This window comes from Camelina sativa, chromosome 2, assembly GCF_000633955.1.
Source record: "Camelina sativa cultivar DH55 chromosome 2, Cs, whole genome shotgun sequence".
Lineage (NCBI taxonomy): Eukaryota > Viridiplantae > Streptophyta > Magnoliopsida > Brassicales > Brassicaceae > Camelina > Camelina sativa.
Genome location: NC_025686.1, coordinates 20,544,626 through 20,560,130, shown reverse-complemented (window position 1 = coordinate 20,560,130; position 15,505 = coordinate 20,544,626). Strand labels below are relative to the sequence as shown.

The window sequence follows — 15,505 nt, the reverse complement described above, 5'->3', positions numbered from 1 at the left end:
AGCTTTGAAAGAAGTGCAAGATTATGTGAAAAAAATTTAAGATTCCTGGGAAATCACCGGATGCAGCATTTTGTTGGATGCTTGGATTGACCAGAAAGGCCTTTCTGGTCAATGTAATGGCCTTTCTAGTCAATGTAATGGCCTTTTTGGTCAATCCAAGCATCCAACAAAATGCTGCACCCGGTGATCTTCCAGGAATCTTTAATCTTCTTCACATAATCTTGCACTTCTTTCAAAGCTTCTTGAAGCAACCAGCCGTATAAATCACGAGAGTCAGGGATATTTAGCTCCATCTGACCACCACCAACAGCCATCATCATTTCTTTGAAACATGGTTGAGCACGTTGGTTTCTTGTGGCAGCAAATTCAAGCACTTGGCGGCCTTATCACCTTCCGTTATCATCAAAAAGCCTTACAAACAGAGCACAATGACCAGTTACAAACTCAAACTCGCTTACAAGGACATCTGGCGATATTGCAAAGGACAAGATTAATGTAACAAGACTTCTCACGGGAATATGCAATGTTATGATTCTCTACTTGTCTTATGCCACCCTCAAGGTTAGTCACATCTTTCTCCTAATCCTTTTAAGTTGATGTTCACAATTCACAAGTGATGAGTGATTATATATGTAGTTGATTTGGTTTTTTGTACATCAGGTACTTGGTCTCTGCCGTGTAACAATGCCGGTATTCGAGAACCTGATTCAGTTAACTATTAAGACTGCACTAGATGTAGGATGGGGACCATTGCTACCTCTACTCAACAATTGTCGAAATCTACAAACTCTTGTCTTCGAGGTACCCATATACAAACTTTAAATCAATCGCTGACATAATTTAGATTTCTGATACTGATTCTTTTATATGTTTTAGGGACTGCATCACAAATATGCAGTTAAATGTTCGGACGACGAAGAGGAAGAATGTGACTGCAAATATCAAGATGAATTATGGGTGGAAGAGGTTGTTGATACTTGTCTATCATCAAGCCCGGTGAAGGTTATAAAGATATTTAACTTTGGTGAAACTCCTTATCGGGAAGAAGACACAGAGGACCAGATAAAGCAGGTCATGCAATTCCTAACGACAATGCCGGAACTCGAACAAGTGATATTGTACTACGATTCACCAGAAGATGACGATTTGATGAAACTATACAAGGACCTTTGCGAGCTTCCTACTGTGGCATCAGCCAATTGTGAGGTCCGGCTAATCTTCCCCAACTTATCAACTACTATCTCCCCATTAGAAAGGGTAATCTTCTTTAGGAATATCCTTTTATGGTTTCTTAGCCATGGACATGTTTCAGGCAATCAGGCTACAAGTTTGCATAGCTTCTGAAAAAACTCTAAAACTCTGTTTCTGCCGTGTGCTTCTTTCTTTTTCTTTATTGGCTTTTGTATTCCCTTTTTAAAGACTTGTTATTGCTTTCCCCTTTTGTCGACTGAGAATGTTTAATATCTTTTATTTGTCTCTCTTCTTCTTATCTATTGAATAAGGCTGGTGGTCATTGTTGTCTTCTTGAAATGGATCATAGTTTCTTGATAATGTCGAGTTACTATTTACTATGGATTAGAAAATGAGGGAATAGTAAAAAATAGGCGTTCATTATTTAACAAAAGTAAGAATAAAGGGTTGACGCTTTCAGCACACGTAAACATATATAGGAGTCCCGTTTCAATCCCGTACAGCACAACACTTCCAAAAAGATACTGCAAGAAGCACAACACTTCCTAAGGTTCCTCCTGTAGTATTTTCCAATATAAACCCTTCTCTGTCATTGAAACCTTAAGCAGAAATATCACAATAAAAACTTACTTGTTTTATAAAAGCTTTCAACGAAAAATTGTGCTATGGCTAACTTCAACTTGTTTTACAAAACCTACGTGGACAGCATTAAAAACTGGCCTAAACATTTTAACTTGCGAGTTTGTTGCCATCAAGCCATACAAGCGTTGGCACAACCTGGCGGACGAAGGAGCTAAACTCTTCCCCTGCTATTAGGTCGTTGCCTCTTATATCGAACTGCTTCAGTTTCATCAAATCTCTAAGCACCAAATACGTATCCCTGTATTTACTAGGCACCTTTCTTCCAGTTTCACCCGAATTAGAGAACGACGAAGAACATAGGTACCTTGTTGTATCCACTGGGTGCTTGCAGCCGATGTGGTTATGTGAAACATCCAACACTCTGAGCTGCTTCAGATGTCTTAGAGAGTGGAGCGCTGAAAAGCTCTTGATTCTGTTGTGACTCAGATTGAGGCAACAGAGAAGCTGCATCGCCTCCAATCCTACACACAGACCATTACATATCTAGTCACACAGATGCAACAACTAATATTAAAGACTCAAAATTAAAGCGTTAGAAAAATTTAGATACCTTCAGCTGAATGAAGCTCATTGTGGCTGAGATCTAACATTTGCACAAATAACAACTTCTCCAGAGCGGCTATCCGGGATAGTGTTAAGTTATTGAGCCTTAGACATACAATACTGTTCATGTTTCTGTTCCGAAACAGGTGTCTGGTTAGGGACTCAGTGCTTGAAGTCACCTGTGTGTATCAACATTCTCTTTATAGGCATCTTTAATTTTAAAACATCTAAAATCAAATAGTGAAAAAACTCATACAACTATATTGGAGACTAAGTAAGTACCTTGCGGAGAAGAGCTACGCTGTGCTCATCCTTGTAGTACTGGTCATGCCAAGAATCAAGGGCCATCAGATCGTTATACAGCTGGAGGATTTCTTTATAATGGACACCTTTAACAGCATCATCATCCGAGATCATAGTTTCCTCAGCCATCAAAAGTTTTGCAAGATTGAGCTTTCCAAATTTGCTATAAAAAAAAAAAGGAAACAAGAACTCAAAAGGTCAAGACTATACAATTTCTCTTTTCCATTTAATCTGTAAAATGTTTACAGGACTATTTCATACCTGTCAGGCAACTTACGAAATTGTTCAATCTCTATCTTTATAGCTTGCTTACGCCACTCAAAACCTGTATCAACCTCTAACTGATCCAAGGTAATAAGAGAATTCAAATCCTTCGACGACTGTGCATCCCAACTGTCAAAACCATCCGTCCATGAAATAATGCCTTCTTGTGACTCTCCGACAGTGTCATCAATATGAACTGTAAATACAAACTCATAAGGAGTGATCAAGTTACATCCTGTGGAGGAAACAATTCCTCGAGACTTGCCAAGGCTGACCTTCACTTTGACAGGTTCTGTTCTGTCAAATTTCAGACGAGCAACCCATACACAAGACACTTGAGAGTTCTTCTCCGGAACTGGTTCCCAAACAAGGTCCTCATTGCTTTTTAGTTCAGAATCAATAGTAACAGTAGAGGAGCTAACTCCACTGACAGCTTGGTCAAAGTAAAGAATCAGTGGAAAAGAACCAGACTCGGAACAGTAAGTAGTGAACTTAGAAGAAGAAGAAGAAGAAGAAGAAGAAGAAGAAGAAGAAGAAGAAGAAGAAGAAGAAGAAGAAGAAGAAGAAGAAGAAGAAGAAGAGCCATTAAAGCAGCCAGGTCCAGATAGAATGATATTGGAACCATCTGAAGGCCACGGGGAAGCACGAAGAGGAGTCTCCATTTTGACAGTTTGATCAAGAAGCCAAAGATAATAAAACCAACCACTTTGGTCATCTTCTTCAGTAAAGATAGCATTGTGTACATAATCAAATTCACGACGAATCGTTTCCTTTGGCATAAACCCATCAGCTTTTTTGGCGACTAAACTTGAAAGAAGTACACTGCATAATTAAATCAACCAAAACAATAAAAGTAAACTTGATAGTACCACAAATGCGTCCATATGTTTAAATAATGCATCATACCTACGATTGTGCCAAGCAGAATAGTTGCTAAAGTTATCATTGATCATATCAGTTGTATGCTGCAACTCATCCTGTTCTGACGTCTTGGTTAGCTCCACAACAAACCTGACACACAAAAAAAGGGAGCAGCTAGAGACATCAAAGATATGAAAAGATGCAAATAAGCTGATTGACATTAATGTGCATATATAAATCTCACCTACGATAATTCCAAAGGTGAAAGTTCCGGAGAACTAGATTCTTTTTAATTTCGTCGTCAAGCTTTTGATATTTATTCAAAAGTTGCAACTCTTTATCTAAGGAGGAACACTGCCCTTTACTCAAAACCCACTTACGATGATACCATGCCCCATACGACTTGAGATTTCTCTTTAAGGCATTCTCCACCTGGAATTAACCAAAAGAATGATCAGCATTAGTGGGAAGCAATCAATTATGAGTAACCCTAAATATACTTGCAACTCACGACTTCAAGTTCTTTATCGAGAATTGAGTTGACCAAGCTTGGATCTGCAGAGTCAAGGTTATACTCAACGGCAAGCTTCCGATAGTTCCAAGCAGTGTAGGCCTCCGGATTGATTTCTTGAAGCTTCGCGCTTAATTGAATTGCTTCCTTTGTGTAACTATAAGAAACCATTGATTAGATTGATTGATTGAGATAGAAGGAAAGAGAAGAAGAAGACTTAGACTGTACGTTACATCTTTTGATGGTGATTGGACATGAACTGGGACTGGAGCAACCGGAGCTCTAGGGCTTCAGCAGCGGAGGCTGCGTCCTCTTCTGGCTTCGAAGCCGCATTCCTCTTACGACCGTGCATTCTATTCTGGTACGGGTTTCGTCTTCTAGTTCACCGGAAACCCTAAAAGCAACAATACTCTCCTCCGTTATGTAAGATTTTTTTTAGTTTTTTAGATTAAAGAAACTATGATTTTGATGCAAACGAAAAATTTCATTCAACCAATAAAAATAAATATGGTCACAAAATATCACATAAATATAAATTTTACATTTAAAAAAACTGAAAAGTAAATAAATTATACTATCTTTTTTTTTTTCAAAAAAATAAATTATACTATCAAACAAACTAAAATGTCTAAATATTCTATGACTAAAAGAAAACGGAAAGTATTTAACAGAAGCAAATAACAAAAAATAAATAAAATAAAATAATAATAACAAACGCAATTAAAAAAAAAAAACTCAAAACTCTTCAGTAATCCTCCGTTAAGGCTTTTTGTAGTTCAAAGCATGGAGATTAAGAAATTATGATTTAATGAAAAAGAAATTTAATTCAACCAATTCAAAATAAATATGGTCACGAAATATGAAACAGATATAATTTTTACCTAAAATTGATAAATTAAATAATATAATCAAATTAACTAAAATTTCTTTTTTTTTAGTAAAAATGATTTATATTAATGAATGGAAATAATTGTTATACAACTGGTTTGAAAGCTAGACTGGAGGTAGAAAACACCCTAAATAAAAAATAGTGAAAATAGACCAGATTAACATAAAATTGGAAAAATATTGCTAGATTGACATCCTCCTTTAGAAAAAAACTAGATTGACATAATGTTATGTTTAAATTACCAAAAAGCCAACAAAAATTGAAATTGGAAATAAAAAATATAGAATTAAATACTAAATAAAACTAATAATACTGAAACATAATAAAAAAAAAAAAGGACATTCAGTTTCTTATTTCTCCTTTGCTACAACCAAGAACAAAAGAGAACCTTTGAAACTGTTTTATTCATATATGTTTGATACTTTCTAACAATTTCAAACCAGCGAACCTGTTTGGTATGATTATGAACCCCAAAAAGGAAGAAAGCATGATTAAATCCACATTGGAGAGGAAGAAGAAGGAATTTATGGAAAAATAAGATGAACCAAAAAAAGAAAAAAATTTCAGTCGATATAGGGGAGGGGAGGCACGATACAAAAGACCAAAAAAGGGTAAACCCTAGATTCTCGCCATATATGGCAACTGCTACAAAAGTCTGTCGCTTAACTTAAAAAAAAATCTGTCACCAAAGGCACTAATAAATCTGTCATTACTCTGTAAAAAATCTGTTATAAAAAATCTGTTATCAAACGCGAAATAATAGATTTGTCATTACAGATAACAAATCTGCTGTCACTATATCAACAAAAAACAAAACTGTTATCATTGTATTCATATATAATAAATCTGTTATTAAGCAGCAGATTTTTTAGTAAAAAAAAAAAAACTGTCATAACATAAGAAAATCTGCCACAACGTATATTGTGCATGTGGGTCAATATAGCAATTTTAAAAAGACTTTCGAAAATCTGTTATCAAACAACAGATTTTCCCTTCAATCCAAAAGTCAGTCATAACTAAAAAAAATCTGTCACCACTAGATGTCAAACTAGCAATTATTTTTACGTTTATAAATCTGTCGCAATGTGACAGATTTTTTAAGTGGAAAATAAAACTGTTGCAACAATCATAAAAAATCTGCCACAAAATTCCTAGAAATTTGACTAAAAACAATGAAAATCTGTCATGACTTTATAAATAAGTCTGTCGTGTTAAGAAAATCTGCTGTCCATGAAAAATCTGTCGTTATACACTTCAAATAAATCTGCCATATAAAACAAATCTGCCGTCAAATTCTGCAAATTAATCTGCCATCTAAAATAAGTCTGCCAAAAAAAACTGTCATCAACAATAAATCTGCCACTTACAAATTAGTCTGTCATTACATGTATGACAGACTTTTATAAAAAAAAAAAAAAAAACGAAATTGCAGGAATTTTTTACAAAGGGTAATATTGACTTTTGTTTTTTTCCTAACAAAGCAAAAAATGGTATTTTTGGTATGAAACTAACCCAACTGACCCTCAAATTTTAGGAGCTAATCTAGCAATTAACTGTTCAATTTGGGTCAAACTACTAATTCTCCCTAAAAAAATATTTGACATAAGCTAAAATTTCTAAAATTTCTAAAATACGAGTACTTATTTTATAATTAAAAAGAAACGGAGAAAGTAATTAACAGAAGCAAATTTTGACAAAAATGATTAAAATAATAGTATTATATAACAAAGGGAGAAGAAAAAAAAAGAAGTGGAGAGGCTTGCAGCACACGAAGACATGTAGGAGCCACGTGCCCAAGACCCACCGCTTCAACTTCAACGCCATGGAGGATTATAATGCGATTCTTGAGACTCACTATGCGACGTTACACACACACGAAGACAAAACCAGAGGATTTCAGAAGACCCAGTAATTTAAATATTCAATCGTTGTAGGTTTTTTTGTGGGGCTCTGCTTTGTTTGTTAAAGTAAGTTTTTCCCATTTTCTTCTTATGGTCTCACTCTTCATGTTTAGTTTTTTCTCCAACGAATTGGTTATGTAGTGTATTTGTCTCTGTTTCTTAGCATTTTTTTTCTCGGTTGTGTATCTTAATATAGTGATTAGATAATCTGATGTGGCTTAGTGTACATGGTGTTTTAATTAATATAAACATCAAAGGCCTTGTTGTTTGTTTTTTTACCTCTCTTGTTTCAAATATCTTACTGGAGTTTCATATCTTTGTTCAGGTTAATAAGTGTTGTTCTGTATCTGTCAAAAAATGAAATCGAAAAAGAAAAACAAGGTTGTTCTTGGTAGTGGTTCTAGAGATTTAATCAGCGGTTTACCAGACGCACTGATATGTCACATCTTATCCTTTCTTCCCACAAAAGAAGCTGCTTCAACTACTGCTCTAGCCAAAAGGTGGAAGCCTTTGCTTGCGTTTGTACCAAATCTTGACTTTGATGACTCCATCTATTTCCATCCTCGAGAAAGAAACAAGTATTATTCTAAAAGTTTTATGAGTTTCGTGGACAGTGTCTTGGCTTTGCAAGCGAAAGCCAAAGCTCCGTTGAAGAGATTCCACGTCAAGTGTAAAGATGTTGTTGATCAATATTGGGTTCTTGAATGGATACCCAAAGTCTTGAAACTTGGTGTCTTAGATATTGATCTTAGCATCCCTACCTCTCTTGGTTATTGCTCGAGATCGAGTTTTTATCCTCTGCCTTGTGAGATCTTTGTGAGCAATACATTGGTTAGGCTATAGATAAAATTTGAAGATGGTGTCAACATTGATGTAGAAGGTGATGTTTCTCTTCCGAAGCTCAAGATTTTACATCTTGATTATTTTCAGACAGATACCTGTACGTTTAACAAGCTTCTCTCTGGCTGTTACGCGTTTGAAGAATTAGTGCTGGTTAATTTGAAGTTGAACTGGAACTATTCGGAACCTATGCCTGGCTACCTGACGGTGTTCATCCCAACCCTCAAGTTCTGAAAACTTTTATGAGGTTGAAGATGTTGATGAGGCTAATGAGAGTGTGCAACTGTTATTTGATAGTCCGAATCAGGTCTACCTAGAATATTCTGATGCTATGGCGGATAGGTAGCAAGAAGTTAGTTTTGATTCGCTTGTGGAAGCTAGTATCGGACTTCGATTGACACCTGATCAGATCACACATGTAACATGTTCAGAAGAACTTACTTTGATACCCGAAGACAAGACTAATTTCAGTAATTTGAACAATCTTCTCATGGGAATATGCAATGTTAAGCTCCTCTACTTGTCTTGTGACACTCTTGAGGTCAGTCCCATATTTCTTCTCTTAATATTTATTTATTAATATTTATTTATTAGTTTGCTACTGATAATACTAAGTTTTAACCTGCAGTGTACCACGCGACTATATTTTTAAAAGTAAAATAAAAATGTAATTTTTAATTGATTAACTATACATATGACTAATGTTTTGTAAATTATAAATATATATCCCTTATATCTATATTATATATTATTTAGGTTTACCGGTTTAAAAATTTAGGTTTACCGGTTTAAATTGTTAATGTCAGAAGATAACATGTGGTATACCGTAGTACTGTTTGTTTATTTTACATAATCGCAATTTAATAAACTTAATTAGATATACCTAATATTCAAATATTGGTGGTATTAACAAAATAATGAACTGATGATTTATTAACATTCATTGAAATAATTTTTAATTTATATTAATACCCAAACCATCCCGCTAGATATCCAAACACAATTTTTTTTTACTTGCACGTTTTTCAAAATCCAAATAACGAAAAATGCAGAAAAATATAGTACCAAAAATCTTGCTAACCAAGTATACATTATCTTCAAAATATCTTAATTTTATAATTGTTTACATATGATTCAGAAATAAGTTATGAAATATGATAATTCTTTTTATTTTTCCTTTCTTTTCCTGATAAAATGGACAAATATGTATTGTGACGTAAAGATTAATTGGGAATTTGCACATATATTTTTATTGTTAGCAATAAATATTGTAATGAATTAAGAAGATATTTTAGGAAATATTTAGGAATTTTACAAAATAAATATTTAATGAGACATTGTAATTAGTTGTTGATTAATTAAGGAGATATTTTAGAAATTTTTGTTCTACACAAAATTTTGGTTTTAAATTTTATTTTATAAATTAAAATTAAAAATATTTAATGTCAGTAGCATACCTGTAAATAAATGTGAATTTCATGATTTATTTCATAAATATCTCTAAAAATGTATATATAGATTTTCTGTTTTTTTTACAAAGGAGTGAAAAAATGAAAACAAAAGCTAGAAAGGAAAGCTAATACATCGAATATAAAGTGCTAGAAGCGAAGTAGGGGAAACAGTTGATCCTGGCAGTGAGATGAGACGATTACGGCGAGTATTGGTGGATCGCACAACTTATTAGTTATTACAAAGAAAATTGCAAAAGGGCACGACGAGAAGACAAAACCTTCGGTGACATTTTTTTAATATTTCTATTATTATATAGATTTATTTTTGGTGTTTTCAGTTTATTTCTAGTGTTATTGGGACAATTATTTTAATTACTACTTATGAGTCATTGGAAAAATGATTTAATTGAACAAATAATTAACAGTGATGTCTAAAATCTTAATAATACTATTAAAAGAGGAGTACAAAATTAAGAATGTCCAAAATTATGGTTTTATTTACTTCAATTGCCATTCAATTTTTGCATTTAGAAAACACTAATTAAAATTAAAAAGGACAATTAGGGAATAAATCAGAAATTGAATTGAATTCAATTCAAATAGTATAGGATCCGCGTGTTTTCGTTTGGGTAAATGGGTTAACGTGTGATTACAGGTAACTATAATATTTTATGAAATCTTAACACATGCACAAAGCTAAATAATCCAAATAATAGTCAGCATTTAATGTTGTAAATCCACAAAGCTAAATGTAATGGCAATGCTACGCATATGCTGCAATAATTTCGGATTTCTTTTGAGTTCTATTAGAGAGTTTAGAGATATGAAGAATTCAAATTTAACATATTAAATCTTATTTACTTAACATCAGTAGAAAACATAAATCTAGACCAAATTATATATATTAAGATTTCAGTAATTGTATAGTTGCATTTTTTTTTGTCAACCGCATAAAAAATTAAACTGTTAAACTGATGTAAGTAAGATTTTATTTTTAGTTGCATTCATATATAAAATATATTAACAATACATCGGTTAAAATGTAAAACTATGATTACCGGTTAAAATTTGAACGGATTAGAGTTTACATAATTTCATAATATTATAGGCCATGTGAAGGAGCGGGTTAGATTTTACATAAATATGACTATAAGATGACATATATATAATTGTTAAAGAATTATTGTGCAAAATTTTCAATACAAAAAAAAAATAAACAAAGTCACTAATGTGGACTAATAAAAAATAGCACAATAGGAAAACAATCTTATTTTGATAGGTAATAAAGTTTTAAATTTAGTTATGATAAATGTCATGACACGACAAATAAAATATGATACTATAAAAATTGAAAATACGAAAAAACTAAAATATGTTAACAATATAATTTAAAAAAAAAATATCCCGCGGTGTATCGCGGGTTATTTGTTATTGTATTAAACTATATCTAACTGTGTAATTTGTAATTGGAAAAATATATATAAACACATTCCGTGCAGCTATTAATCATAAAATAAATTTTTTCTTATTATGTTTTGTGTGTTTTACTGATTGTGCCGTATTGCATTTTAGGGTTTTCATGATTTTTTTATTTTATTAATTACGATATTTATTTCTTTTCTTTATCACTTGAAAGAAAAAATAATAATAAGAATAGAAATTAAAAAAGAAACACAAAACATAATTTAAAAGATTGTTAACTCTCAATTATTTTAATTTAATTTTAATTGATATTTTATCCATAAGTAGTTAAAATAAGAATATAAAAGAAAATAAAAATATGAAATAAAAGTGATTGGGTAAGATGTTGAATTTTATTAAACAAAACTATTGTAGGAGCTGTTAAATTAATATGTGAATAAAGAAATTACATAATAAGATTTGCCTTTACACAATAAGATAAAGTATTAAAAGGTGATCAAAAGCGGGTGTTGGATAGAAACCTATTGTAAAAAACTATTGTACATAGTAACATGCATAGAATTGTGGTCATTAACTCACTCTGAGGAAGTTTGTCGAGGAAGAAACATATGGCAATAATGAAATAGCAAAGCAAGAGGACCAGTCCCTTCATATAGTGAGAAGTCCCGTCCTAAAGAGCCACAAAACGTAACATACCAAAATATTTTAGTCACTGAATCTTTGGAAAATCTATTGATTCGTCTAGTGGATTGCTAAGGTGTTGAAAAAATGCCTAACCTGTAATGTGAAAGCGGTGACGATAATGGAAAGAGCAAGAGAACCGGTTTCAAGGAGACCGAAATTGAGATCCATATTAATTCCCAAAATCCACGCCATGATAATAGTCAAGGGGACAACGAATAAGCAAATATGAGCTGCAGAGCCTAATGCAATTCCAAAAGATATGTCCTGCAAATCATTTGCATTTGACACAAGTTTATCCATTTTATCATTGTAATCTACAAGTTTTATATATCATAAAATCTTGTTCTTAAAATGAGAACTCACAAGCTTGTTCTTAAAAGCGAAAATAACTGCTTCAGCGTGTTCAGCTGCGTTTCCAACAATATGAAGTAATATGATGCTTATGAAACTCACTGGCAAGTTCCATGTTTCCGATGCGTCCTAACCAAAGTTAATGTCATATTAGTGAAACATGCTTCCAACTCAAAAACCAATTGACAATAACTATAAGCGTATTTTTTTGTAGATATTGCTTTAGATTTTAATCCAGTTTCAATGTGGGATTCACAAAAGTTACCTCAATTGTGGCCACAACATACCCCGATAGCAATACGATGACGAGTGTCATCCCAACCAACCAGGCAAAACCGCTCCAAAAACTAATCAGTGCGGTTTCTTCCTCCAAATTGTCATCATACTCATCTTCCTGTAACAAATTTTGTTTCAAAGATCCATTAAAACACAATAATATATATCGCTAACATTTAACATTTTATGTTATCTTGTGTTGCCCTTGACAAAAAAAAATAAAATAAAATAATAATAATAATAATAAATGTTATCTTGTGTTGTGTGTTTATACATATTTTAGTTACCTGATCTTGTGCGTTGACCAATTGGTGGTGAGTCGAATGCTTGAAAACGAGATATGCAATGTAAGCGATCAACATAATGATACTGCTTGCTAGCGATATATTCAGTGACATGTCGGATATAACAGCAGTTGGAGTCTCTGTAGTTGCCATGTATTTAAACAACAATGGGAGCATGTGACACAGCAACCCCATTAGGAGTAAGAAGAAGTTAACATCGGCTTGTTTCTGCAACAACATATGTCCACACAGATTGATTTGGTTTAGGAATCCCGCTATTAAAGTTGTTTTTTCTTTTTTTTTGGACAAAAAAGTTGGTTTAAACATACTTAGTTTTACAAACGAATTAACCTATATCTTTACTATGCTTTGCTTGTTTCTCAAGCTAAACTTTTTAATAAAATCCTGGTTAACACTATCTCAAAATATTTAAAAGAGAGGCCATACCCGGTCGAACCGCTGCTCCTTCCGGAAATTAGCGAATCCGCCGCAGAAAAGTGAGGTCCCGAGAACCAATAGAAGGTTTGACAAAATTGAACCTAGCAGCGAATATTTCACCAGTGCTACCTTGTTCTTAGTCAAAGCCATAATCGCGATTATTAGTTCAGTTGCGTTTCCACACGTTGCGTTCAATAGACCACCCACTGCGGTTCAAAAAATACACAACATAAATAAAAATGAGTTTTTACTGATAACATAAGTAAACAACGTTTGTAGTTTGAAACTAGAAAAAAAAAAAAAAAAAAAAAAANACATGTAGGACCGATGTAGAAAGCTACTTGCCTGCATTAGAGAATGTGAATATAATCTGAGGATTTCAAATAACAAAATAAAGAGATGAGGATGACGAATACTACTTACTCTGTCAGGAAGCTGACTCGCTCAGCCAAAGGTGTCAGTCCTAGCAAGCTCAGTCCAAATATCCAAGGCTGTAATAAGTGCACAATTATGTGGAAATACACCAAAATTTTAACTTTAAAAAACATATCAGTGATTGCCAAAACATCTTAAACAGTAATAACAAAATTGATAAGAGTAAAAATCAAGATTTAGGAAACATAGGAAAATATATGTATACCTGAGTGACGCCACAATAGGTGCAGATGATGGCGGCAGGTATGGCCAGAAATAGAATGGCAAGCTTTGTACCGAGAAGGACTTGTTGAATATTAGAGAGACCTTTGTATGGAACCTTCTGAATCACTCGGAGGTCTGTTTTCTTCCTTAGAGAAGAAGAAGAAGAAGTCATGTTGTGAGCTCTCTTCTTCTTAGTTCTCTGCTCGATCCTTTCACCACTGACTCAAAATATGAAATGTTTTTTTGTTGTTGTGTCTCTTCGACCTTTTGCTTTGCTGATTCGTATGTGTGTTTGTAAAAAGAATGGCGTAATGATCTGTTTATATACAATTTTATGTTTGCAACTTTCCTCCAAGTACTTAATTTTGATATTTGTCTTTTTATTGATTTAATGATTTGGGATATTATGCATTTTAAAAACCAATTTCAGAAATGGTATATGTAGATCTTGCAGTTGAAAGTTGAGACACATGGCTCTCAAATCTGGATTTTTAGGAATTTCTTTTGGTAACTAAAGAAAAAAAACACTATTAATCTGAAGACTAAAATTTGACTTTCACATTCAATGATTTTGATATATTGACCCAGAGTTGATATATTGATATATTTATATATTGATATATATGTATATATATACTATAAGGAAAGATGTGTTTGGCAAATATGATAGGATACATGAAAGGTCTTATCATCTACAATCCTTTAATAAATAACTTTACTGAGTATATCAGTTTGCATATAACCTTAAACTGTAAAAATAAATTAATCATTGATTGTCTTTATATTGTTTACAAATTTTATACTAAGAACATTGACTATGAAATTAAGTAAAATGATATGGCTAAGATATTCCTCAATTTTTTTTTGTTAATTTTCATTTGGTTAAATGATGTGACAAAAAATAAATTCCTTATAATCATGTCACTCACTATCATATATATGTTATAATTAATTAGAATAATATCCAACTTAAATTTAAGCTTTATATCTAGATATCATGATAAATGAAAGAAACTGATATGTTATATCAAATAAGAAGATTATGTCTTGTAGGCTTACTCTATATATAAACTAGGTTATATCCCGCGCATGCGCGGATTGTTATATATATAATAAATTATATTAATTAATTTAATTTTATTTAATTATCCTAAAAAACAAAGAAAATCTAAATCTAAATGTTTTAGGAAATTTACATTTTAAAAAAATTATACAAATTAAAATATATAACTAATTTAAATATAATCACACATACATATCTCTTGATTTTCTATGTTTTTTTATTTCTCTGAGGATTTGAGGTTAAGAAAAATGATAAAATGAAAATTAACTATGATATTCAAATATTAATTTAAGTTGTTTATATAAGCTAACACATAACCTAAAGTAGAGAAACGAAATTATTCTCTATAAAATCATATGAAGTGCAAGCAAAAATTTAAAGTACAATTCCTAAAGATTAATTTTACTTTTAAGTCTCTTTTTTATATTGCCCTCATTTTAATTTATATTGCTAGATTTAGTTATAATTGTTTCATCTTTGTAGTAAAAGCTAGACAGACAATAGAATATTATATTGTTTTTTATATAGAAAAATCCTTTTGAAGTACATATTGGAATTAAATAAATATAGCTTAATGATCTTTATATAATTATTTGTTTAATCAGAAACTAAATATAATGATAAGTATTCTTCAAAAATGTATTACAATTTTGTTAGAGGTAAGACAGAGTTAAGAAAAATTGATTTGATATTTCATAATTATATTACAAAATTCTTTTTCCTTAGAAGTTAGAACATTACATATTTTTAAGAATCAAATAAATATATGTATATATGAATATGTAAGAAATAATCTAACATCTAAAGTACAAAGAAGTACATAAAAGCAAGAAGAAATAAAATGGAGAACAATATAAAATATATGATTAAACTCTTACAATATTATCTTCATTGAGTTTTCAACCAATGCAAGAACATTAAAAACAAAAAAACAAAGCAAATATTTAGGATT

At 31.9% G+C, this 15,505-nt stretch overlaps 3 protein-coding genes and 1 pseudogene across 3 annotated transcripts; 2 read left to right on the top strand and 2 right to left on the bottom strand.

The window, feature by feature from the left end:
• On the top strand, positions 229-1,523 carry LOC104730541 (putative F-box/LRR-repeat protein At4g00320). The gene is made up of 3 exons (XM_010449724.2): positions 229-561; positions 661-801; positions 877-1,523. Exons 1-3 carry the CDS (start codon positions 529-531, stop codon positions 1,342-1,344), a joined length of 642 nt encoding a protein of 213 aa, XP_010448026.1. The 5' UTR covers positions 229-528; the 3' UTR covers positions 1,345-1,523.
• Positions 1,921-4,667, bottom strand: LOC104754786 (geranylgeranyl transferase type-2 subunit alpha 2-like). The gene is made up of 9 exons (XM_010477059.1): positions 4,549-4,667; positions 4,316-4,472; positions 4,049-4,236; positions 3,850-3,954; positions 3,526-3,765; positions 2,941-3,447; positions 2,659-2,842; positions 2,384-2,555; positions 1,921-2,294 (listed from the first exon to the last, which is right to left on the bottom strand). The coding sequence occupies exons 1-9, from the start codon at positions 4,665-4,667 to the stop codon at positions 1,921-1,923; spliced, it is 2,046 nt and encodes a 681-aa protein (XP_010475361.1).
• Positions 7,450-8,613, top strand: LOC109128921 (annotated as a pseudogene).
• LOC104754778 (vacuolar cation/proton exchanger 1-like) lies at positions 7,897-13,736 on the bottom strand. Its single transcript, XM_019236297.1, has 10 exons — positions 13,492-13,736; positions 13,275-13,342; positions 13,168-13,196; positions 12,861-13,057; positions 12,417-12,641; positions 12,119-12,247; positions 11,866-11,982; positions 11,596-11,766; positions 11,394-11,488; positions 7,897-7,942 (listed from the first exon to the last, which is right to left on the bottom strand). Exons 1-10 carry the CDS (start codon positions 13,660-13,662, stop codon positions 7,897-7,899), a joined length of 1,248 nt encoding a protein of 415 aa, XP_019091842.1. The 5' UTR covers positions 13,663-13,736.

What these genes read in the sequence shown, in the direction of transcription:
- LOC104730541 (XM_010449724.2), top strand. Translation starts at nt 529, where the DNA reads ATGATTCTCTACTTGTCTTATGCCACCCTCAAG. An exon ending in TGTCTTATGCCACCCTCAAG is followed by an intron (nt 562 to 660) that starts GTTAGTCACATC and finishes TTTGTACATCAG; the next exon opens with GTACTTGGTCTCTGCCGTGT. An exon ending in TACAAACTCTTGTCTTCGAG is followed by an intron (nt 802 to 876) that starts GTACCCATATAC and finishes TATATGTTTTAG; the next exon opens with GGACTGCATCACAAATATGC.
- LOC104754786 (XM_010477059.1), bottom strand. Translation starts at nt 4,667, where the DNA reads ATGCACGGTCGTAAGAGGAATGCGGCTTCGAAGCCAGAAGAGGACGCA. An exon ending in GGACCTGGCTGCTTTAATGG is followed by an intron (nt 3,448 to 3,525) that starts CTCTTCTTCTTC and finishes TTCTTCTTCTTC; the next exon opens with TTCTTCTTCTAAGTTCACTA. An exon ending in GCGTAGCTCTTCTCCGCAAG is followed by an intron (nt 2,556 to 2,658) that starts GTACTTACTTAG and finishes TGATACACACAG; the next exon opens with GTGACTTCAAGCACTGAGTC.
- LOC104754778 (XM_019236297.1), bottom strand. Translation starts at nt 13,662, where the DNA reads ATGACTTCTTCTTCTTCTTCTCTAAGGAAGAAAACAGACCTCCGAGTG. An exon ending in TGGTCAACGCACAAGATCAG is followed by an intron (nt 12,248 to 12,416) that starts GTAACTAAAATA and finishes AATTTGTTACAG; the next exon opens with GAAGATGAGTATGATGACAA. An exon ending in TCACCGCTTTCACATTACAG is followed by an intron (nt 11,489 to 11,595) that starts GTTAGGCATTTT and finishes GTGGCTCTTTAG; the next exon opens with GACGGGACTTCTCACTATAT.